The following is a 25,630-nucleotide window of genomic DNA, read 5'->3' as shown; positions in this document are numbered from 1 at the left end:
AGGCTGTTTATGTTAAATATGGAGTAATTGATTTCTTGTTTTGTGTGTGTGTGTGTGTGTGTGTGTGTGTGTGTGTGTGTGTGTGTGTGTATGTGTGTGTGAATGTAATCCAGAGCAAAAGAAATTGCCTGACACGGCAGTAAACCAGCATCAATTATTGCACAATTCCAAGGTCCAGAGAATGAAAACATTGAAAATCCGAAGTTAGATTGAAACCGTATCATAAACGTTGGGGTAAAAACTGACGTCTTGGTGTCGCTGGCTTCTTTCTCCATGACTTCCAGGATCATCCTGCAGGCATGTGAGCAGCCCTCTGGAGACGAGTGGATGGTGATGGGTTTCTCCGCAGCTCCTGCGTTCTCCTTACGGTGGATGTCCACTCTGAGACAGAGAAATGACAGACGTATTTAAAGACAAATTCTTTGTTTAATCACCAACATGGAAGGAACGATTTCATCCCAAAGGCTACAATGTTGGAATGATTTGGAGTGGATTCAAGAGATGAAAAACTGTGTTTATTAAAAAAGAGGGTCCTTGAAACGCTATCAAAATGTAAATGTCACCTCTATATTTGTAGTCATTTAGAGGAGTCTGTCAGCACCTAAGATAGTTTGTAAATAATGAACAGCTTAATCATTTAACATATCAAACCACAGAAAATAACAAGAAAGTAGGCAATAGTAAAAAAAAAATAAAAAAAACACATTTTATTAGTAAAAAGCTATATCTATGCTAATAATTATGTTAAGCCATTAAAAGTATTTAAAAGTGATTGTTTTTTTTCTAGCTAACACAACAGAAATGCCCAAACTAGGGCTCATGGGCCAAAGTTGTCCTGTAGTGACCTTTGATTTGGCCCAACATGCCATATATAAACACAGAAAAACAAAACAAATAATAATAATAATAAAAAAATAATAATAATAAAGCCATTTGGAAAACCTTTTAAAAAAATAAGGACCAGCTTCAAGTTTCTCATTAGAGGTCACAGTATTGCTTTATTAAGCCTTAAACTCTATTTTACAAACAAACTACTATTTGTAACTTTTACTGAACTAGAATTTTGAAAGCAAAACTGCATTATTTAAGTAGATTAGAGTCACATTTCCTATTTAATCTTAAATATTATGAAATCATAAATAAAAAGAACCCTGGCCACTTTAATTGTAATACAATGTGTAGTATAATGCAACATTAATTTTCAGCCTATAGACCTTAATCAAGTAATATGTGGCCCTTTATAAGAAAAATAAAAACACTAGCGCATGGTTCAGCCGAGACACCTGAAGTCAAACCAGCCAGGTCCTTGTACAATGCATTCTTGTTGATGAAAATAACAAACAAATAATAATATAACTACGTTTAAAAATTCATAATTGAAAACTAAATTTGTGCAAATGGCTCCGGACATTCTTCTTATGAAAAAGCTGGTTTGAATGTTAGATTGGAAATATTGTGCACTGTAGGGCTTTGAACATATTTGGTATTGTGAGATTTTGAGTACTACACTTTGTGTGGTAATTAATAAAATAATTAATAAATATAAATTTTCTTCTTCCAATCTTAAAACCAGAAATAAATGACGACAACCTTCACAGACGCAAACCACATTTTGACAAACCTTCTTTCATGCTGCATCACAGAGCATAGAAACATAGTTTTCCTCTCTCCTCTACATACGTGAGCGTACAGATAGTGATTCTTTGAGTGACACGTTGTTTTTTTTTAAACACAGCAATATGACATATGGATTTTACTTGAAACAAAAGTCATTCAATGAGATTTAACAAATGATGACTGATGTGTTTTATGACATAAATATGCGACTAATTCCATACGATCAAAAAATATATTTTCAAATATATTTTGAAATTTATTTTAAAATATACAAAAAAATGGCTAAGAAATATATTCGCAAAAATATATTTTCTATAAATACTTTTTGCCGATTATTTGTATATTTTCCCAAATATATTTTAAAATCATTAAAAAAAAATTTTGTCCTCTATATACAGGCTTATTCAAAAAGAATGAACCGATTTCATTACGCAAAATTTTATCAATGAAAAGTAATAAAACTCCAGCCAAGTCACAAGTATTTTACTCACAATCCACTTAGATATCTCCTCTTTCAAATGGTCACTGACTCATTCCATGACGATGCTTGAGAACTGAAGCAATGCGCCATGATATCGGTTCATTCTTTTTAAATAACCCTGTATTTCAATCCAAGAAAATACATTCAAATGAAACATTTTAAGAAAAGCTTAATTTTATTTACATTTATGGCATTTGGCAGACGCCCTTATCCAGAGTGACTTACACCTTAGCAGGGGAATGTTCAGGGCCTTATATATTATATATAATATAGCTTAGTGGTTATATATAATATAGCTTAGGGGTTAAGGCATTGGACTTTGGATATATATAATATATATATTATATCAAATAAAATAAAATGTATACTTTGATCTTCATCCTCATTCTACTGTAAGGTTAAAAAAGTTTTTTCTTGACCCTAAAATATATTTTGAAATATATTTTGGTTTAAATGAAATATATTTTCGATTAAAAAAAATATTTTTTTTTAAGCATCACAGCATACAACATATATTTAAGATATATTTAAAATATATTTTAGCCAAAAAATATGTAATTTTTATTGTATTGGATATGGGATAGAAATGTATTTAAATGAATTTAATTGTAAAGGCTACTTTGTTTTATTCATGTTGTTACCCTGTTTTAGCACTGAAAAAATAGACAGATTTGTTCAGTAATTGGCATTGAAAAATAGCATCTCTATTCACTGATCTTCATTCCATATTATTGTGCATTGCTTCAGATCCATTTTACGACTCTCGCTATAGAAAGTATTCAGTATTATCTATTATAAATTAAATACAAATAGTGTGCCCTTCATTTCGGTTCTCTCTTATATAACTACAGGCTTTCCTACAGTTTTTCTTTCGTCTCAGCAAAACATCACAAAAGAGCATAAAAATCAACACACAGTGATACTATAAGAATTCACAAAACACCTGATAGTTCCCTAAGACCTGATTATAACAGGACTGTGCCATTACAGCCAAAACAATTTCAGTCTTTCTGTCCCCTGAGCACATAAGCCATTTAAGTGTGTTCTCACTGAATGCTCGATCAGAAAAAGCCGCAGAACAGAGCAGAGCTGTAAACCTGAGCTTATAGGTTGAGTGATGCTGTTATTAGCAGGAGTGTTTGGTTTTGACGTAGTATGCGTTATACTGAATGGGACACGATAATTTTAGCCTTTTTAGGTTGGCGCATTGCAGAAGCAAATATGTGTTAACGTGTGATTATTACGCAGTCCAAAAATGGGGGGATTTTCGGGTACCAATATATTTGTGTGCAAGGAATATAAATAGGAGGACTAAATACGAGACAAAAGAGGCAGGAGATCGTAAACAAAACAATAAACAAATACAACATGGTAGAAGATCATATTCAGGCTTGTATTCGTGCTCTGAGTTGTAGAGGGAACTACACTATATGGACAGAAAGAGTGGACACCTGACCATAAGATTCATGTGCTTAAAGAACATCACATTTCACATTATTCTCCATTTGCTCTTACAATAAGATGTTGCAAGAGATTTTGGAGTGTGCTTGTGAATAGATGTGCTCATTCAGCCACAAGAACATTTCTAAAGTCAGTTACTGATGTAGGTGAGGTGAGGAGGCCTGGGGTGCAGTAAGCGCTCCAACGTGCCACTCAAGACCTTCCACTCCAACCCATGTAATGCATATCTTCCTGTAGATGACTTTGTGTACAGGGGTATTGTCATGCTGGAACTCTTTTGGATTAGTAGTTCAAGTAAAGGAAAAAAGGAAAGATCTCCTATACAATTGTGTGTCTCCAACGTTGTGGTTTTCAACAATGTGAACCACATATGGTGGGAAACGTCAGGTGTCCCAATTCTTTTCCCCATATAGTGATATATAGTTATTTTAGTGGGACCTGGCCTCTCGGGGAAAATATCCAAAGCTGAACAGAAAGGCGACGGTGTGGTTTGGTTAGAAAAGAAGTATAGTCTGTTAAAAGGAAGTACAACAACGATCTCACAGCTGCAGGAAAAATCAACATTTTCTGATACATGACATGCTTACATATATTTGTTTGTATTTTTACATTTAAATGCATTTTGAAATAAATTGTAATCCTTATAACTAAATAAATAGCAACCCATTTTCTTACAATGATGGATATTTTCACAGCGATAAACACTGTGTTCAGGCTTTAGGACCCTGTTGAAAGTGTCACCTGTACTCACTTGGACTGACTCTGCTTGGTGATGTTCTTGATGGTCAGACCCTCTTTGCCAATGATGGCTCCCACAAATTGGGTGGGGACGAGCAGTCTCAGCGGGAGCTCGTGGTGTGAGTGGTGAGACCCCTGCAGGCCCCCCATGGCCCCAGAGTGAGCGGAGTCAGACTCCCGCACCCCTCTGCCTCCCCGGGACGCCCCGCGCTGGGCCTGGGGTCCAGCTTCACTCTCGTTCCCACTGCCCTCCACGTCCAGAATGTAGGACACACTGAACGAGTGATTATCCAGACTGTGGCCCGTCAATTTCTCTATGGCCCTGGCAAACGTTTCACATTCAAGAAGTTATGATTTCCTCACAAATCCAGGATCTCACACTGATATGAGTTCTTTAAATTGATTAACATTAAATAGAATGAGATGCTTACAGCAAATGAAAGTTGCAATGACATGAAATATATATATTTTTTTGATTTGCCCCTACAAATAGTAATTTGTAGTAATATTAATTACACATATGCCTAAAATTATAATTTTTCTTTTTATATTGATTTATATATATATACATTATATTCAAATCTCACATTGAATGGTCAGGGACAAAACATTATATCAGACAAGATCTGTATTACAATTAAAACACAACAAAATATAAATAGAAAATATCTCAAAAAGGTGCAATATAACCTCTTTCTATTATTATTAAATATTACAAATATATAATACTTTTTAAATATATAGCTGTGTTTTTTAGTGAGGTATATCATCACACACAGGGGGGTCTGAAATGACAAAAATATAACACAAAATATGTACCATGGTACAGTTTGCTAAAGAAATCATGTCGGATGTTTGCATTAAAAACTGCAAAAAGCCCTAAATGTCCACTAAGACTAGAAAATGCACACTGAAATTAATTTCGTTAATCATCAAATACATCAAATACATTATCATATACACAAATCTTACAACTGTATTAAATCTGCTGAATCCAATCTGAGTTTGTAACTGCTATTTAAAAAAAATGATATTATAAGTGTATTCTAACATAATATCCGGCTGCATATCAATATCATTCTATTGCTAAGCCAATAATTTCCCTTTTTATTTTTTCTGTATTTTTGGACCAATAATAAGAAATGTAGGATAAAGGGGGGGATGGAAAGCATGAAGGACAGATACACTAATAGGAAAAAACAGGCAAAAGGATGGAAGGAAGGATGGAAAGAGGGATGAATGGCCTCTTACTCTTTAGCTTCCTCTTTTGATGCGTATGTGACATTCACCACAGCTGTGTCTGAGTCAGCATTCACTACAGAGACACACACATACACACATTCAGGCTAAAAATGTTCAGTTATTCTGGGCAATTTTATATCAGGATTTAGCCACAAAGTCTGAATCTCTCTCTCTCTCTCTCTCTCTCTCTCACACACTCACACTCACACACACACACACACACACACACACACACACACACACACACACACTGTACTACATGCAAACACCGTTTATTGAGCATCTAACAGTTGTATGGTGACAGGAAGCTTTAAATCAGAACCATTTTAAGCACACACGCTCACACACACACACACACACACACACACACACACACACTCGCATGAAGACAGACCTCTCAGACATCAAAAAACCACAGACCATTCAACACAAGCCCCTGAGAGTCTAAAAGATTTCCTTAAAACACACACACACGCACCCGCACACGCTCACACATACGCACACAAAAAACAAAGCTAAACAACTCATCTTCAGTCATCCAGCATCTATGATCAGCTCTCTCATTTTCAAAATAATCCAAGTTACAGTATAAACTAGGGCGGTAGATATCACTTATTTTAGTAATCGATTATTCTACCGATTATTCCATTGGTTAATCGAGGAAACGGATAAGAAGTACTTTTTCTTTATTAAACAGCAATACTAAATATACAAGAGAAAATTAGACAAGTTTCTTAAAATGCAGTTTTTCTTTCTCTTTTATTGCTTAAATTTCATACATGAATATCTGTGAAAACTGAACCCATTTAGTGTATTCGATTGCCATATAACCTCAAAATGCAAATACAAAAAAATAAATAAAAAAATTATACAAATAAATTTCAGATTACTCAAAGAAAAGAAAAGAAACGCTCTGTACTGTGTTTTCTTTGTTTCAGTTTGAAATATTCCCAAACTTTGGAAACTTTCTGTCTTTGGCCTGTATCTATAAAAGACAGTTTCCGCCACATAAAAAAAGGTTTGCCTAATTCCAACTTTTTTTCTCGCAATTCCGGGTATATTTTCTCGCAATTCTGACTTTATTTCTCATAAACAGCCAACTTTTCTGGTGCATCCACCAGTAACCATGTTATCGGCCTAAAGCTTGAAGCTGTTGGTGTATGAATGAGGCTCCTCTGCTTTATCTGGCTTGTTCCGTCTCCTCCAGGGATCAGGGCCTTAGTTTGATACCATGTGAGTCTATTGTCTGTAGCCTTTTTCAATGTGTAAAGCTTTCTGGCGCTACGCTTCCCGGGTGACACTGCTGAGTGGCTAAAAACAAACTAGGAATTGCGAGAAAAGAACTTGGAACTGCGAGAAATAAAATCTGATTTTTCTTTACTGTGGCGAAAATGGGCTTTGATATGAATATTCTGATCGCCTCTCACTGTTTTCTCCCTGTTCTTCCATTGTTTCATTCTCCATTCTTCTGTGTTCACCTTTTCAGAGCAGAGTTTAGCGGGTGGTGCATCAGTAATAATGGTCAATGGGGAAACACAATGGTCTGTGTGTAGTTAATTGGACTAAACACATTTTTTTTGTTATTGAATTACTGGAGTAACTCGAGGAATCGTTTCAGCCCTAGTCTGAACATAATTGCACATCTTGATGCGTAATCATTCTTCAATGTGACTGACACAACGGCCACGCCCACTTCTCTGGGACTGATACACGCACAGAGGCCATGCCTCCTTCACTATGATAGACAGACAACAAGGTCACTCCTCCTTCACTAAGACTGAAAAACAAAAAGGCCATGTCTACATTAACGCGCACGCACAAACACTCACACTCACACACACACACACACACACACACACACACACACACACACACACACAGTCAAACTTTGAGAAAATCATTCAAGGTCCATTACATGAGTAAAATGTGGTTTGTTTGAATTAAGGATGCCCAAGAGAATGTGTTCGTGTGTGTGTGTGTGTGTGTGTGTGTGTGTGTGTGTGTGTGTGTGTGTGTGTGTGTGTATGCATAAGCCACCCTCCCATAAGCAATGCCAAAATAATCAAACAACCTCCTTGAAAACTCCATCATCTTCTACCTTAAAAACACACACACACACACACACACACACACACACACACACACACACACACACACACTACAATGCAGGCATCATGCATTATCATGATTTACACACATCAGACATCAGCATGATTCAGACCACCCAGCAGTGCACATACAAACACACACACACACACACACACACACACACACACACACACACACACACACACACACACAAAGCTAGTACATGAATAAACATAAACTTAAAGAAATGCAACAAATCTGCACAAGTTTTCCTTCAGTCTATCTGCAGTCCTTCAGCTAGACATGCACACAAAAACACACACACTCACACACCCAAAATATTTTGTGATTGTACCTTGCTCCATGTTTTCTACCGAGCCGTACTGTGATAACAGGCTGTGTAAAACCTATAAAGAAAAAAAAACATAATGTTGAACATGTATACACTCTCACACACACACACACACACACACAGACGCACAAATTTGAAGTCCTAGTAGAAAAAGAGATAAATACACACTAGACATAACAGACAGACATTAGCAAGATGTATAGACAGAATGACAGACAAACAGGCAAAAAAGCTGACAGACAGGCAGCTAGATAGACAGACACAGGAAAATATTACTAGACAGCATGACTAGCACAGACAGACAGGAAGACAGACAGACAGCTAGGTTGCGAGACAGTGAGACAGCCAGACAGTTATATAAAAACCCACAGTTATAGATTTACAGCTAGACAGTCAGACAGAATCTTACAGATGATTCATATAAATAATTATACATAATTGAATGATTACACAGGCATTTGGCCCAATTGATAAGTGAGTTACAAAGGGAAAGAGAGTTGGGGAAGGAGTGAGACAAAGAGTGAGACACATGAGGTGCAAACCCTGATAACTTTGCACAAGTTTATATTGTTAGAAATATAACACTTGGGCGTGTGATTTTATAGCAACATTATCACGACTGGGTGGTGTGATTCAGAAGCACAGACGCTGAGCTAGCAATTTCTTCTATATTAGTATACAATTCCAAAAATCTTGGGACACTGTGCAAAATGTGAATAAAAACAGAATGCGATGATTTGCAATTCTCTTAAATCCATATTCTTTTCACAACAAAACAAAAAAAAAGGTCAAATGTTGAAAGTGAGAATGTACCATTTTAAAGAAAATAAATAAAGTAGTTTTGAATTTAATGGCTTCAACACGCCTCAAAAGAGTTGGGACAGGGCCATGTTTACCACTGTGTAACATCACATCTTCTGTCTTTATACATCTGGGAGACCAGTTGCTAAAGTGTTAGAAGAGGAATATTGTCCCATATGTGTCTGATACAGGATTCTAGCTGCTCAACAGTTCTGGGTGTCTTCTGCTGTATTTTTCGTTTCATAAAGCGCCAATAGTTTTCATATGGTGAAAGGTCTAGACTGCATCCGGACCCGGACTCTTCTACTACGAACTCACGCTATTGTAATAGATGTAGTATGCAGTTAGCATTGTCTTGTATAAATACGCAAGGTCTTCTCTGAAAAAGACGTTTTCTGGATGGTAGAATTTGTCGCTCTCAAACCTGTATGTATATCCTCTTCTCTTTAGTATGAAGAACGTGGAGTCCATGTTTACCGAAAAGAAATGAAAATTTCTATTTGTCTGACCACAAAACAGTTTTTCACTTTGCCTCAGTACATTTTAAATGAGCTTTGACCCAGAGAGAATGTCTGCATTTCTGGATCATGTTCACGCATGCCTTCTTCTTTGGATGCTAGAGATTCTACCTGCATTTCTGAAAGACAATGATTTCTGGAGGTGTCAATGAGTCATGCAGTAATTTCCATTACAGAATCATGACTGTTTTAAATGCAGTGCCGCCTGAGGGTCTGAAGATCACGGGCATCCTATGTTGATTTTGGCCCTTGTCCCTAAGACTTCTAAAGATCCTTTAAACCATTTAATGATATTATATGTTAAGATACACTAATAATCTTACTGACCTGTTGTCAATTAACGTAATTTGTTGCAAAATGTTTCTCAAACGTTTAATTTTATTAACACTTGCTTTTTCCAGACTTTTGTTGCGGCATCCCAACTTTTGCAGCCATCAGATTCAAAATGACCTTATTTTTTCCTTAAAATGGTACATTTCCTCAATTTAAACATTTTATATGTTTTCTATGTTCTACTGTGAGTAAAAGATGGGGTTATGAGATATTGAAAGCATTGCATTCTGTTTTTATTTACATTTTACACATTGTCCCAAATTTTTTGGAATTGGGTCTACAGAAATATATTAATATAACAATTTAGTCCGTGTTATCACTTATAATATAGCAGCTACAGTATACAGCAGATACATTAGTCACTAGTCGTTCCTTTATCTTGATCCTAAAAACAAAGCCCAGTCTGTGACTTTAAAGCAAATCTATCCTGAAGATTTTCTCGTGGCAGAAAAACCTAACAATTGTTACAAAGTCCTAACAATGAAGACTCCATCCATAAATAGGGTCCGTTTCACAAAATATATTCCCTTATTAGCTTTAGTTCATTTGGGGCATTTCGTCATGCAAGACCCTGTGAATGAGCTGTTGCTATAGAGACAATATCACAAAGATATTGTCAGAGCTGCTGTTATAGACAATTAATCCTTTTGCCCATTAGAGAATTGACATTGGTATCACTTTATACATATCACTTTATATGAATTGTGTGCCGGACTTGTTCTTTAAAACCCACTCCTGCCTGTTCCTGAAGGAATTCCTCTCACAGTTTAAAGATAAATCAAATTTAAATGAAATCCTCACTCTGTGGCTGTGAGCACTCTCAGAGCCACAAGTCTCACATCGCTATCTAATCCCGATCAGCTAGTTCAGACTCTGTGAATCTGTGGCACATGCCAACAGAAAATGTTTTATCCAGACTCAATTTAAATGCGAGTTGACGATGAAGAAAAAATCTGCAAGATGTTCCTGTAGACTCCATATATGTTTTTTTAGAAAGGAGATATAGATTGTTATAGATATAGATATGTCAAAGTCGACGTATAGAATGATCTATACCTTCTTCGTTAACAGTGTAGCATAAAAAAGCATAGAAGCTAGAATTTGATCGGTGCAGAGAAGTGCTGTTTACAAATGATTTGCTTTGCAAATAAAACAGCAGTGTCTTGTAACATTAGAAATACATTATTACAACTAGCAGAAGTGAAATTCCAGACCTTACACTAACACTAACACTCTAACACTACTGCCTCACATTTTAACATATTTTTAAATTCTCCACAACTGCCTTTATACTGACTAGTTTTAGGTGCAAAATTTCAATTAACAAACTGATATTTTTTATCTGAAAATGTCAACCATAAATACAGAGGTGTGTGTTCAGGTTGTGTGTTTGTTTTGAAATCAAGCTTGTATGCTGATGAGACACAGCAGGACTCACCTCCCACTGCAGGTGAGGGGGAATGTTCCGGATCTGAATCTTACGACTCCTGCGGAAAGAGAGTGGTTCATAGATTAGATCGGATTCGATGTTATATTGACTTTTTCAACAGTGCATGCAGGAACAATGTGTTATGTCAACATAGCTGTTTTTTTTTTTCATAGCTTGATTTAATTAGCAGAGGAACGGAGTACAACTTCTTCTTATTTATTTGAATTCACCACTAAGCCCTTTGTCTCAATGTATGTCTGAGGCTTAGAGGAATAGCTGAAACATGGTTGCCATGTTAAAATACTAAATACTCTCATTCCTTTTCACATTTGTTTTCTGAAACTTTGATTTCTGTGGTTTTATAAAAGAGAAACTGAAGACAGCAGTTTATTTCTGAAAAGAGCAGGCTGATACTAAAGAGAATATTTTCTCCCACTAAGTGAGAGACTACGTGCCAACACGCTGACCCTAAATGGCCTCGGACTTCGTCTGTAGCGTATTACATCATCAACCGTAACGAGATCACAAGCCTACATCACCTTAATGAGATCAGGCGTATGCCAACTACTGCTCCTCTATCACCTTAAGACTACAGAGAGAGAAGCCAGGTGCTAATGCCACCTGCTAAAAACAAAACCACTCACTGCAAGCATTGATCGAATGAACACGTTGGTTCCTTTCGATCTGCTCAGCTAAAATCTAAAGAAATCGTTTTCCTTCCACATCGCACTTTCAAGAGTGTGAACTTCTACAACTGCTCTGCAACTGTGTAAATACAACTGTAACTTTTTTATAACCAATAGTCACGCAGCATAAAACATACCACATCGATATATACTTTTGCTAAACGGACCGCTTGGGTTAGTCTAAAAGTACAAAAAATATTATCAAATATCTTTTAATATTACGAGGTAAATAATAAATATATCTCAATTTTAACAACTCACTGATTCCTTGATTTAACTCAAGCTAATTTTCATAAGCAACCTTGAACAACTATCGACATAGCTGAAAGATTTCAGATTTTCTTCTGCTCTTCTCTCCTGGCTAGGGACATTTAGTTGACGTCATGAAACACTATAAATGAATCATAATCAAAAATGTGTTTTTGATCTACTCCAGCCTTTTTGAACCAATTGACCATGATCAAAACCGCATCTAACTAGCATCTTTAGCATTATTTGCATGCTAGTTTAAGTCACCAGAGCAAGCAAGTTCACACTGCTGGACTATGATGAGATAATGCTCTTGTGTGTGTCTCTAGTTAAACAGTGCCTGGTAGAATATGGCTGGAAAATGTGAAGACAAAGTTTTTTGCTACATAATATGGACAAAAGTATGTAGACACCTGACCATGACATTCATATTGCTTGGTGAATAATGTTGCTATAGGGATTTGACCCATTTATCCACAAGCGCATTACTGGGGCCAGGAACTAATGTTGGCTGAGAAGTCCTGGCTTGCACATTCAAATTGATCAATCATGACGTTCAAGGTGTTCAGTGGGACTGAGGCCAAGTAATGGAGTTGAATGCGACAGAAATCTCCCACTTGTTTATTCATACATGTTTTTCAATGCCGTTTTCTTTAAGCCGGACATTACAAAATGCTTAAAAAAAGTAGTTACAAATATAATTACAGGAGTTTTACAATAAACTCAGCAGCCAGATGGTCCTGGTCAGAGTCACACTGAATTCAGAACAATTTTCTCTTCCCAGAAAAATAGTGCAAAGCATTATGATTATTTATTTAAGGTAAATATGCAATAAATACAAAGATGCAGGCATGACAGCTTTGCTTGTTAATGCATTGAATCTCATGGAGCACGCATGAGGCTTACAACCGTAACAATCCTAATCCAATTGGGCCACTGAATAGTACATTTGCTCAAATTTCAATTGCCAATCATGTTGAAGCTCAGCCAAACAAATATAAATGACAGATGTAGCAAGTTAGCAAGTGAATACTCTATTAAGGTAATGTGTTATTTAGCAATAACAATAAAGGAGGCTATCTTTATAGGAAAAAAATCTTGAGCAGAAAACCAAAGAGATGAAAGGAGAGGGTACTTCAAGGCTTGAGACACGGAGCCAGCTATTGCTGAGTCAACTCATAACCCAAGTATCCTGGATCTCTGACAACTCTCTAAATTTGTCTACGGTCCTGCTTCGGGATCCCCCACCCCCAGTTCTAGAGACACCTCTAAGCTGAATTAACCCGGTTTCCTGCTTTGTCTCATAAGCTCATAAGCTTATAAGAGACCAGAAAATCTGGAAGGGAACCAAATGAGGCTGAGGGTAAAATAAAGAATGGCTGAATGAATTTGAACTTCGTTTTTATTTTGGCAGAAGCATTTATTTCATCTGACTTATGATTGGGATGCAAAACCCAAGTACACAGATGAGGAGTTAAGGGTTTGCACATGGGACTAACAGTGGCTCACTGGCAGCCCTGGAATTTGAACTCGCAATTTTCCGACCACTTGCTCCTTAAACATCAAGCCACCCAAATAGTGTCACAAGGGATCTTAGACTGCTGCTGAAAAGGCATACTTCCCGAAAATCCTGATAGTGATACAGTAAAAGAACTGCCCATGACTTAAAGCCAGAGTGGTGCATATCCTGTCAGGTTTCTACAATGCTTTTAGACATTCTGGATAACACAATGACAAATGAGAAGTTGTATAAGAGTGTTTGAGGTTCACTCCTGCACAGCTATTTGCCATTACCGTTTATCACGGTAGTTACGTGCCAAAACCTACCACGAAAAAACTAATTTCCGCGATAAATGGACGCCACCCCAAAAATGCTTTTTTTATTGTTCAAGCTATAAATCATCCTTCCATCCTTCTTTAAACACAAACAGAAAAAAATGCAAAAATATAGTGAGATGGATTTGGTGTAAAATTTATAGGAATATCACATTTATTGTGAGTACTGTGCAGTACTGTACTGTACTGTAGCGTAGCCTATGCATATTGTCTCTGCTTGTTTATTTGTTGAAGTGCCCTATGATGTCAAAAAAGGTTTAAAGATACACCTCACTACACATTCTTAATTTTCATTGGCTAAATCTGGTGACGTCCTTTTTTTTGACGTCAGAGGATACTACAACCAATAAATAAGTGGAAATCTACGGTTTCTTGTAATACTACTTATTTCTTATGATGAACTAAAATCGGGATAATTTGCAGAACAAATTGAAAATCACAATAAATCGCGAGATTCGAACCGTGATAAATCGAGGGACGACTGTATTATTCCATCATCCTGTTTGGTTGTTTAGGAATCAGGGCTTTGATATATGCATGTATAACCAATGAAGAAAATAAAAAATACAAAAAAATCCAGGCTGGGATAGTGTTGGCCGATATACTTAAATTTCAGACCGCCATATTCTTCTCCTGTTAGCTCACCAATAAACGATTCTATCGTATGGGGGCAGGGCAGTGCAATAGTGTACTTATTTGTTCAGATATTAAAAAATGTTTGAACGTACTTAATTTTTCAACTGATTTGTTAACATGTCTACACATTTTACTTATTTTGGTTTATTTATATTTGTACTCATTGATTTTATCATTTTCTAAATTTACATTACTTTTTATCTCGGGAAATGACGCAACAGAAATTTGACTCCTTGTCCATAATTCTGCAAAGAAGTTTGTTCGTTGACAAGAAAAATGTCACGTCGCTGATTTGGCAATTTTTTGCGAGCCGGGGACATAACTCAAGCAATCTGCAAACTTTGCACCAAAGTTGTGTCAGTAAAAGGGTCTCAAAACGACTAACTTGTCTGTACATTTGCGTATTCACCACCCCGCTAAGGTGCTAAACTAGCAAAAAAAGAAGCTTAATTTTCGGCAAAGATCCAAGTCAGCCATCCATTATCTAATATTTTGCATAAAAGCACCAAGTACAAATGAAAGATGGACCCAGTGCACGGCAGCTGTTTCTAAGTATATAGCAAAAGAGATGGTTTCCTTTCACACCGTTGAGAAGGAAAGTTTAAAGAACTACTTCAGACATTTGACAAACAGTACGAGCTGCTTTGGTGAAAGTGCTTTACCAAAACTGCTATCTCAAATCTGTACAATAAAATGAGGGAGATCATCACTAAATATTTGAAACCATAGACATGTGTTCAATCATAAATATGACTCCCAACATGTCTGTTACAGTTCATTAAATTTCAGAAGACTGGAGACTGAACGCAATGTAAGCGCTGACAGAGGTCAAGCGTGATTGGGACATAGAAGAGACTAAAATTTCCTGCATCACTACTGACAATGAGGCAAATATTGTTGCAGCCATACGAGGGCTCAAATGGCCATGGCTAAACAGTTTTGGCCATAACTTGAATGTGGCAGTGAATTCTTCACTTCAAAAAGAAAAGACAAGAACTGAATGTACTTTTGGCATCTGGCTTTCAATTAACGGAGCATTCTCTCACAGCTGGCAGAAACTACAAGAGCTCTGCAAGGTGCAAGAACAGCTATATCTACCTGAAAATATGCTGATAACAGTAAGTCAACGAACAAATCTTAATTTATTAGATTAATGCTTCTCTAGAAATACCCTAATAAAGCATAGCCTAATCCTAATAGACTAGGGGAAAAAATAAAAACTTTAATAGCTAATAGGTGAAATCTTCTTCTCATTGTGCTGCAGGTGTCGGTTAGGCAGTGATGTTGATGTGAACAATAGGCTATAGTTGGGCAAATGAATTGTAGTTCATTTATTATTATTATTATTATTATTATTATTATTATTATTAATAATAATAATGATCATATTTTTATTTAATAATGAAAAAAAAAACATTTAATACATTGATGGGAAATGAGCCAAATATTGTCTTGAAATCGCCATAGGCCTCAGCTTTCAGCAAAATAACTCTGCCTATCTTCGATACATGGTCCTATCGTCTATTGGCACAACCCTTTGATGGGATGACTGTCTAGCCATGAAATCTATAAACCTATCATGCCCTGATAACTGATAAGAATTTAGTCACGTTGTTTCTACTTTCAACAAGATGGCTGTATTTTGGCTTTGCGTTATTCCTTGCCTGCCTGATCTCTGCCATAATCACCCAATTCTTTGATTATCTAAACTGCCTTTCTGAACTTTTACCTTGGTATTGGCATTACAAACACAGTCAGCATTCCATGCACAATTATATGCAGTGCACTTAAGTTCTTTTATTTTAACCTTGGCAAACCGAGACTTTAAATATCCTATACAATTGCATGGTTCCAACTTCCAAAAAGAAAAGAAACTGGGGCAATTTGCGACTCCTATAACTGGATAAGGAATGGTACAACAACAAAGTAATTGATTACCATTTGCATTGCACAGCCCTCATTCTGAATACCACACTGTCTTGTATTTACTTCCTCTTAACCTTTTTTCCTCTAATATTACTCATCTTCTGTTTATGATGTTGATCCGCACCAGAGCTTGCCATTTTGCTATACTCTACACTGAACTGCAAATTTATATTATGACTCAAAAACAAAAAGAATAAATTCTTCTGACCATATCAAGAAAAGGACACAAAGAGCATGTGGTCATCTATATATAACTCCAAGCAAGCCTGCAAATCATCATTTACTGAGATAGCAAAACAGCCTTTTTGTGCACTTACACTGTTATATAGGAGCAGAATGCCAAAGAACATCTAAACAATGCAAGATGCAAACATGAAAGCAGAGCAACAAAACTTAGCTGAGTTTTGACAGAGATTTTGAAAAAGGACACTCAAGTCCAATTAAATCGATATAAAAATAGCTCTGAATATGATGTATATGTGAATACAAAATCCATTACAGGCCAAATCATTTCTGAGAGAGTGAGAGAGAGGGGAAAAAAGACATGTACCAGGTCTCTTTGTCTGTCTGTAACCAACAAGGCCATTTTCAGATCTTTCATACAACAGTTGAGAGAGAGTCGTGTTATGAAGGACATTGACAAGGACTGACTTTCAACACACCACCTTTTCTTTGCCTTGCCCTGACGGAATTAAATGAAATTTGCCAAAGTCTAAAGGTTTCTGTATATACAGGTCAACATACCACGAATCATAAAAAAAAAAAAAAAGTCCTGAAAAGTTCTGGCTTTCACTCAGATTATTTAAATTAAATCAGATCCATTGTCGAAGAGCTATAAGGTCTTTATTAGGCTCTAATTTGTATATCAACTTTCTAGACCATTAACCTTCTAAACTGTCTAAAATCTCTCCACATTTGCATTTTGAAGCGCTTAGCCTTTTGTTAGCAGCATTATCATTTGTATAAGCATCCAGTTGACTGAGATGACTATTCCATTACCATTAAGCTTCTCTTAAAATCAGAACCGGTCAATTATAAATGTGCTGTCAGACATGAGCGATAGGAAAGCATACTGAATTAGCAATCTGTAAACTGAGATGTCTATTAGCATTAGCTAGTGTTGTTAGACAGCTTATACTTGGGAGACTTGCTTATGTCCAGGTCTATTAGGGTGCAAACCAATACACATAAAACACAAAAAGAAGCCTTTTAATTATAATAATAATAATAATAACAATAAAGTGGATTTTTTGTAATTTTTTGCCACATATAAACCAATAAGCTAACATCAGCACTGCTAGCACTGTAGCTTTCACTAATTGCTAGCATTACTAACAAAACATGAGGTAAATTAGTCTAAACTGTGATGAGTTGGTAACTCATTCTCTGCATCATATTCTCAACCACAACTTGTAAAATAGGTGGGTGTTTGCTTAACTAAGAAAAGAGTGTGTCATGCATACAAATGCACACCATTAATTGCATAAAGTAGGTATACTATAACTGGCTGAGACACTGTACCATAGTAGGTATGACTCATCCATGCTGCATTACACTCTCATCCATAATACATAGGCTTTTTTCTTTGCAGTGTAGCACAGTGTGCTCACGAGGGGGGGAAAAAACAAGTCTTGATATTTCTAAAAAAAAAAAAAAACCAACGTTTTGCCGTAGTGCACATGCAAACTTAAAGCCAAAGCCAAATCACATCCACTGTACGAGACACGATCTGAGATCTGTGGTAACAGGAAACACTGTTTCAGTGAGAAATCCTGTATGTGTAAATGAGTTACACAAGGTGAACTGGTGCTAGGAAAAGGGAAGTAGAAAACAAACGCAATATATAGAGAACGAGAAAACACGAGAGAAAAAGAAAAAGAGATTGAAGTAAAAAGTCTCTGGCTTTTTTACTCCAAAACAGTAATTACTGTTAATGCACTGTAATGTTCTCAACTGCATGGCAGGATTTGTCTGCTGTTTTTAGAATAATTTCACAATAACAAGCAGGCTCCTTCAGTTTTTCACTGCTGAGTGTTTTCTATCAACTGGAAAACAGCCCAAAAATGACAAAGAAAAAAAAAATAGGTTTTGACCAAACTTTTTTAACGTTGATTTTAGATTTTTTTCACCTGCCTGCTTTATGAAAAACGGATAGATTCTCATCAAAAACAACAGGACATTAAAGCTTTATTTAGAATTTTTTTACAGCTTGCCTGCAAAATACACATCAGGTCAGATAAACAAACAGTCAGTTTGACTAAAGCTGTTTAAAACCTTGCTGTGTAATTTCCTCATACCCTGATGTCATGTTTTGATCAAGTTGTTGACGAGTTACATGACAAACACAAATGGACAAAGCCTAATCAAATTGCTTTTAGATGCCAGATGTCAAAATGTCTGTAATGCTTCTGTACATCTCATTTCCAGAACAGAGATGAACGCTTATTAAACACTCGGTTCAAGTTTAATGACCTAATAAAAAGACATAAATAAGAAGAAATGTGGCTTACAGAAATGACTAATCAATGCTTATTAAGCAAAGTCTTAAACTATTGTAAAGATTATGGCCCTTAACTACAGTTTCCATTAGCCTCTGCATCTTAACATGATCTTTGCACCTGAATTACGCTGTCTTGTAATAAGTGTATGTATATACAGTAATTTCCGGACTATAAAGCGCACCCATATATAAGCCGCACCCACTGAATTTGACAAAGATTTTTTTTTTAAACATAAATAAGCCGCACCTGTCTATAAGCCTACACTGAAACTAATTAACTTTACACAGGCTTTAACGAAAGACAGTGTCTGTTACACGGTGTATCGGGTGAAATATGTTGTGGCTCCTTTAAGAGCAGAGCGGCATTTTGGGAATAGCACGTCACTGCATTCTTCCAGTATTACTGCATGTGTGCAAGACCGAGGAATATGTCCTTATTATTTTCTGATGCTCATTTCTAAGTCTCTTTGACTAACCCGTAACGCTGTTGTCAAGAAAAATAAAAAAGCACGAGTTTTGGAAACCTGTCTGTGATTATATGATTTCTGTTGCAACTGGAGTTAGCGAGCTCTTCCTTCACCCAGACTCAACGCGTTACAACGGCTTGTATCTAAACAGTAGCCTACCAAGAAAGTCATTGTTCACTGTCTTCCTCCTTCCTTTCATAACTATTTCTCTCGAGAGTTTATCTTTTGGCATTGTCGTGCGTTTAAAAATCACCAACGGTGGAAGTTTTTTCTCCCGATGCCGTGCAGCTCAGAACACAGGTGAGGTGCGTTTTTTCGTTTCCGTTCGGAAATTTCATTGGTCTAATGTTATGTCGCTCAGTTATTTGGCTTAAAGTTTGTGAAACCGGGAAAAACCCAGGAAAAATTCATAAATTAGCCGCTTCCTTGTTTAAGCCGCGGGGTTCTTGTTTTGGTTCTTTGTTTTGTGTTCAAGCTTGATTAAATGATAAACACTTGCTTCTCTGAGTATTACAGGACAGGCATACGAGTGCATTAGACCTGTATGGTGCGTTCAACTTTGACAGTGGTAACTGAGTACAGTACTTCTGTTGGAAATGTACTGATTACATAAATCCTATTAACAATTTTGAGACATGCTACAATCTCTCACAGTACTGTGAAGAAGCTTTAGTATCTATCTATCTATCTATCTATCTATCTATCTATCTATCTATCTATCTATCTATCTATCTATCTATCTATCTATCTGTCTATCTGTCTGTCTCGTATTTTATAGAATTTTACTTTATAGTATTTTGTTTCATATTGTTTGTGCTGTAGAGAATATATATTTTTTAATATTTGTTAACTTTATCAAAACTTGTATTTAATGTTCAAGATGTTCTATGGCATCTAAAAGTGGAACTTGCCATCCTTGGCATCTAAATGGTGAATTTTTTTATTTTCGAATATGTAAATATTATATTATTCAGTGAGATACATTTTTCTGGCACTGTTCAAAATATACTGACTGCTAAAAAAATCTTAATGTGTGGATCAATCAAAATGCAATAAAGAATCTATATTCATGCACCGACCGATTCAGTAAACACTCTTTACAATCATGGTGAGCCAAAAAGCACCGCAAATAGAGATTGAAAAAACCATTGGCAGCTGTTTTTTTTTCATTCTTTAAAAGTCCAGTTTGGGTGACCCTCTGTCCAATGTAGTATCAGATTCCTGTTCTTGGCTGATAAAACATAAACCCGATGTAAAGTTTATCAACCTCAAAAGGAGATGTGTTAAGATGCATTTATATACCGAGAGTGATTTTTTTGAGGTATTGTAGTCTTCCTGTCAGCTTGAACTACCCTAGCCAGTCTCCTCTGACCACTCCCATTAGCAAGGCATTTCTAACTCCCAGGACTATTGCTCACTGTGTTTCTTTGTTTTGTTTGTTTTTATTTTTTATTTTACACCACCCTTTTTTTTTTTACCGGAGAGACTGTTGTATGTGATAATTGACTGTAGTTTCTGAACTACTCAAACCACCTAAAAATGTCTGGCACTAGCAACAATGCTACAAAGAGATCCCATACTACCCATTTTCAGGTCTAAAGTATGGGGATAAATATCAATTCTTTTAGTAATCAAGTATTCTCCCCATTAATCCAACGATTAATCGAGCAATCAGATGAGTACTTTTTCTTTATAAAAGAGCAATACTAAATATACAAGAGAAAATAAGGCAGGTCTTTTAAAATGAACAAGTAATTGGATTTCTCTTCAGAAAACTAAAAATTTTTTTGCTAAAATTGCATAGAAGAATATCTGTGAAAACTAAACCCATTTAGTGCATTTAATTGCCGTATTGCATCAAAATGCAAATACAAATATATAAATAAAAAATCATAAATAAAAATAAATGTTAGATTACTCTAGAAAAAAGTTGATGCACTGTATTGGGTTTTCTGTATGTTTTAGTTTGAAATGATCCCAAACTTTGGAAACTTTGTCATTTTCTTCGCCTTGAATCCTATAGAAGTCTGTTTCCGGCTCATAAAAATAAAGCCTAATTTCTACTTTTTTTCTTGCAATTCTGAGTTTATTTCTCATTATTTAGATTTATTTTCCTCGCATTCCAACTTTATTTCTCATAAACATTCACATTTTCTGGTGCATCCACCATGTTATCAGCCTAAAGCTTGAAGCTGTTGTGTATGAACGAGGCTCCTCTGCTTCATCTGTCTTGGGGATTTTTAGACATTTACCATGCGATTCTATTAATTGAAGCCCAATTAATGTTCAATGTGTAAAGCTTTCTGGCTAAAAAAAAATCTGAATTGCGAGAAATAAAATCAGAATTGGGTAAGCTTTCTATTTAATGTGGTGGAAACGGGCTTCCATATGAATCTTCTCCTCACCCCTTGCTGTTTTTTACCCGTTCCTCTATCCAACCTGTGGCATCCTCTGTGTTTCTTGCCTAAAGCGCTCCAGAGTTTAGCAGGTGGTGCGTCACTAATAATGGTCCGCAGGGAAACAATGCTCTTGTGTAGTTAAATGGACTAAATGATGCATTTTTTGTATTCTAATTACTTGAGTTCCTGAAAGAATCGTTTCAGCCCTTGTCTGATGTGAACATTAACACAAATACTTGTCCTGAATCTATGATTTTATTAATTGCCATGCTGCCACATAATCGAAACGAAAGTGCCGGTGTTTGTAAAAGTGGACGTTAAGTGTATAATTAAATTGCACCTGTAGATGACTCTAGATTTCTGCACTCAGCTTGCATTGTACAATGTACTTAACAGCAGAAGTGTTGCATCTATTTGGTTGTTTATACAAGTCTCTGAATGCTCGTAATGGAGGTACTCATTGTATTGAATGCTAATAACGTTGTTTAATGTGGCACACAATTAGGTTTTTTTGTATTATTATTATTAATAAATCTTACCCGATCCTTCAAAATCTTATTTACCCAACACCTACACTTATTTACCAAACCTACACATTGATCTCAGTAACTGATCAGCCTAACACCCTTGACTTTTAATCTATTACACATTGACATTCAATGAAATCTATGTTTCAAATACAAGTCGGTCTGTTTTGACAACACACACAACCATAAAAAAAAAAAGTCTTAATAGTTAAACGGGCGGCTGCCAAACAAGTCTATTGAGTTAGTTGTTGCTATAGAAACAATCACACATTACAACGAGTGGAAAGAAATACAATAAGAATCCATGCCTGTAATTTAGCTTGCAGTTAGAGTAAATGAAACAAAAGGTTCTGATCATTCAGAGAATAAAAACTTAACAACAAAGCCGTATAGATGATATCTGCTTTAAATCTGACAAGCATCAGCTTTTCTTTACTTCCATTAGTACAAAAAAAGCACACCTCAAAATACTACACCGACAAAAAGACAGTGAAATTCAGATACCTGCTGTATGCTGTGGATTGATGCAGACGTTCATGCCGTGAGCTGATGAAAAGTTACTACTCCCAATCGTGATCTATGCCAAAATGAGACCAGTCCGTAGCACAGAGGATCACAACCTGAACCTGATCCAACCACACCTTTAAAACTACCGGAACAACCAGTCGAGCATGAGACAGGGAACGAAGGAGAGAGAGTGAGACAGAGAGAATGGAAGTGATGAACAAAGAAAGGAGGAGGTAAATTCCACCAGTTTGTAGTTTCGAAGCTCGCCCAGATGGTTTTACACACCTACTTATTTCACCACAGGATCATCGCAGAGGTTCTAAAGACAAAGCCACGTGGTTCCTACTTTAATCTAACAGGATTGGGATTATTAGCAGCAGTCAGGTCTCTTATTAAGTGCCCTTATTCAAGCCATTTATCAGCACTGAACATGTAAATCAAACTTGTCTTTCAAAAGTGTTGGATTGAACTAAAAGTCAAATTCATAAATCATGAGCAATAAGTACATATTAACTGTACAATGTGGCTATAATTCATAGTATCATAGTTGCTAATAATAAGAAAAAATATATAAAATAGGATGCTGCACTAATCTGGTTAAATAATCCATAATTATATTTTGGATCTGGTTACATTCTTTTGTTTTTGGTTTTTGTTCTTGTCTTCCACTAAAGCAGGAATTGTTTTCCTAAAATATTTTTGTATTATTTATGTACTTGTTCTACTGTAATTAAAACAATTCTCAAAAATAAACCCAAATTTAAATATGAAATAATATGCCGTGCTGTACATTTCTGTATAAAACCAAGAACAACAATGCAAATCTACAGGCTGTCTCTAACTCTAAATAAAATCTTCAAGAAAAATAGGGGTGATTCATTAATATTAATTAATATATAAATAATATAAAGAAATAATGCAGCATCCGGAAAAGATTTCAGCCACATCATCGGCTATTACTCTTGAAAAAATACAAGGTTAGCCATTTTAGCAATTCATCAGGACCTAACAACAACATCAGATCCACCCATTATGCTTGTAGCTATCCAATAATTACTAATGCACTTCTTGGTCATTTAAAATATGAGTTTTTTTTTTTTTATATTTTTAATATTTATTTTTAAATATCTCTTTTGCTATTTTCGTATATTCAAAAATAAACTAATTAAAATATTATAATATAAAACATTTTGCTCAGGTAGGTGTGTATTTACACTAATGACCACTTTATTAGGAACACATGATTTTATGCATTGCAATTCTGCCTCATGACTGGCTGACGTGAATGTACAAGTACAAGTGTATATTATTACTGAAAAATGTGACTGCGTTTTTCTTACGGATAAACATAAACAAATCAAATGATTAGGCTTTATATCTGGCCTGAACCCCCTCCCCCCTCTCCATTTGCAATACTGATATAAATAGTGCTTAATAAATATTTCTAAAAATATCATGTGTTTCAAAAATAAGTTTTTAATTAGTGGTGTAATGTACACCTACAGGGCTTTCGGTTCGTTACACATGTACCAAATGCAATCCTTCTCACATGCCGAACCGAGTAAAAATCTGAGTTCCCTCAAGAACGTATTAAGTGGCAGACCGCGAGTTTGTTTAGTCTTCGCCTCGCACTTCGAGTTCTTTATTTTATTACTATTATTTAACTTGAAAACACACAACAATAATATATACAAAAGAAACCAAAGTTAGCGCAGTGTCACTGTGGTTACTCCACTCCATACCGGAAATTAGATTTGTTTTGTGTATGCATAAAAACGCTAAAGAAGCCATAGCGCTAGCTTTAGTTGCTAAGCAGAAAATGGCTAGTGGCTAACACTAGCTCTATGGATTCTTTAGTGTTTTATGTCCAGCTTCAAGATTTTCTCTTAAAAAAAGAAAAAATTCTGGCAATTCCACATATCGAGGGAGTGAATGAATGAAGGATGGAAGGAATAAAGTCATTTGTTAAAGTATGCTGAAACAAGTAGAACAGTAGATGATATCTTTAGAAAATTAAATCTTAAATGTAACACACACACAAACACATACACACACACACACACACACACACACACACACACAATACATCTGTATTACCCAAATGGAGTCTAAAAATTGTAAAATATTTTATTACAATTTTCAGTATCTTTTTTGAGAATTTCATCTATTTAACTTGCCAATTTAATTGATTACTCAATTAAACCAATATAATAAAAATTGTATTGCATTAATTTGATTTATTCTATTTTTTTAAATAAAATATTATTATATATATTATTTAACCAAGCAGGCATTTTTTTTTAAAAAGTTTTACTATTGTTAAAACTGTGAATTTTGTGTACCATTACACCCCTAGTGGCAATGGTATAAAAACCATTTTCCTTTAATTTTCATCAAAAATCATATTATGTGACACATAACAGTTAATACACACAAAAATAAAGCAAAAATACACACTTAAAAAGTTTCTCCTTTTTTTGTTTTATTATGTATAACACTACACAAACTTTCACTTCTTACACAGATTAGAATGAAGTGTTTATACATCATCCGTCCTGCATCATGGCAAATTACTTTAATTTCAATTGACATCATTTATAATGGTTTATATTATTATAATATTATAATGCATTTTTTAAATTACTTACATATATTATTATTGTTCTATTATTATTATTATTATTATTATGTATTACTATTATTATTAAATAAAATGAATTAAATGCCATTTAAGATCTTAAGATTTTATATTTCATTAATATCTTTTACATTTTCAATTTTAATAAAATCAAACTAAATCTGTACTACACAAAATCAGAGTTTACCAAATTTAAACC

The 25,630-nt window shown here is 35.4% G+C and overlaps 1 protein-coding gene across 3 annotated transcripts in view; it reads right to left on the bottom strand.

Moving 5' to 3' along the window:
* The window catches only part of igf2bp2b (insulin-like growth factor 2 mRNA binding protein 2b), a 56,146-nt gene that overhangs the window by 14,389 nt on the left and 16,127 nt on the right, over window positions 1-25,630 (bottom strand). For 2 of the 3 annotated variants that reach the window (XM_046837373.1, XM_046837376.1), the window contains exons 3-7: window positions 11,070-11,118; window positions 7,983-8,034; window positions 5,549-5,612; window positions 4,311-4,619; window positions 247-381 (exon numbers count right to left, since the gene is read on the bottom strand). In XM_046837373.1, the coding sequence (XP_046693329.1) occupies window positions 247-381; window positions 4,311-4,619; window positions 5,549-5,612; window positions 7,983-8,034; window positions 11,070-11,118 (609 nt within the window). Of the gene's footprint in view, window positions 1-246; window positions 382-4,310; window positions 4,620-5,548; window positions 5,613-7,982; window positions 8,035-11,069; window positions 11,119-22,790; window positions 23,098-25,630 lie in introns of those variants that run through there. The other variant, XM_046837375.1, reaches the window with a different exon arrangement.

The sequence above is a fragment of the Silurus meridionalis genome, chromosome 24, assembly GCF_014805685.1.
Source record: "Silurus meridionalis isolate SWU-2019-XX chromosome 24, ASM1480568v1, whole genome shotgun sequence".
Classification (NCBI taxonomy): Eukaryota; Metazoa; Chordata; class Actinopteri; order Siluriformes; family Siluridae; genus Silurus; species Silurus meridionalis.
Note: the sequence above shows the minus strand (reverse complement) of the source record. Positions and strands in the feature narration are given on the sequence as shown.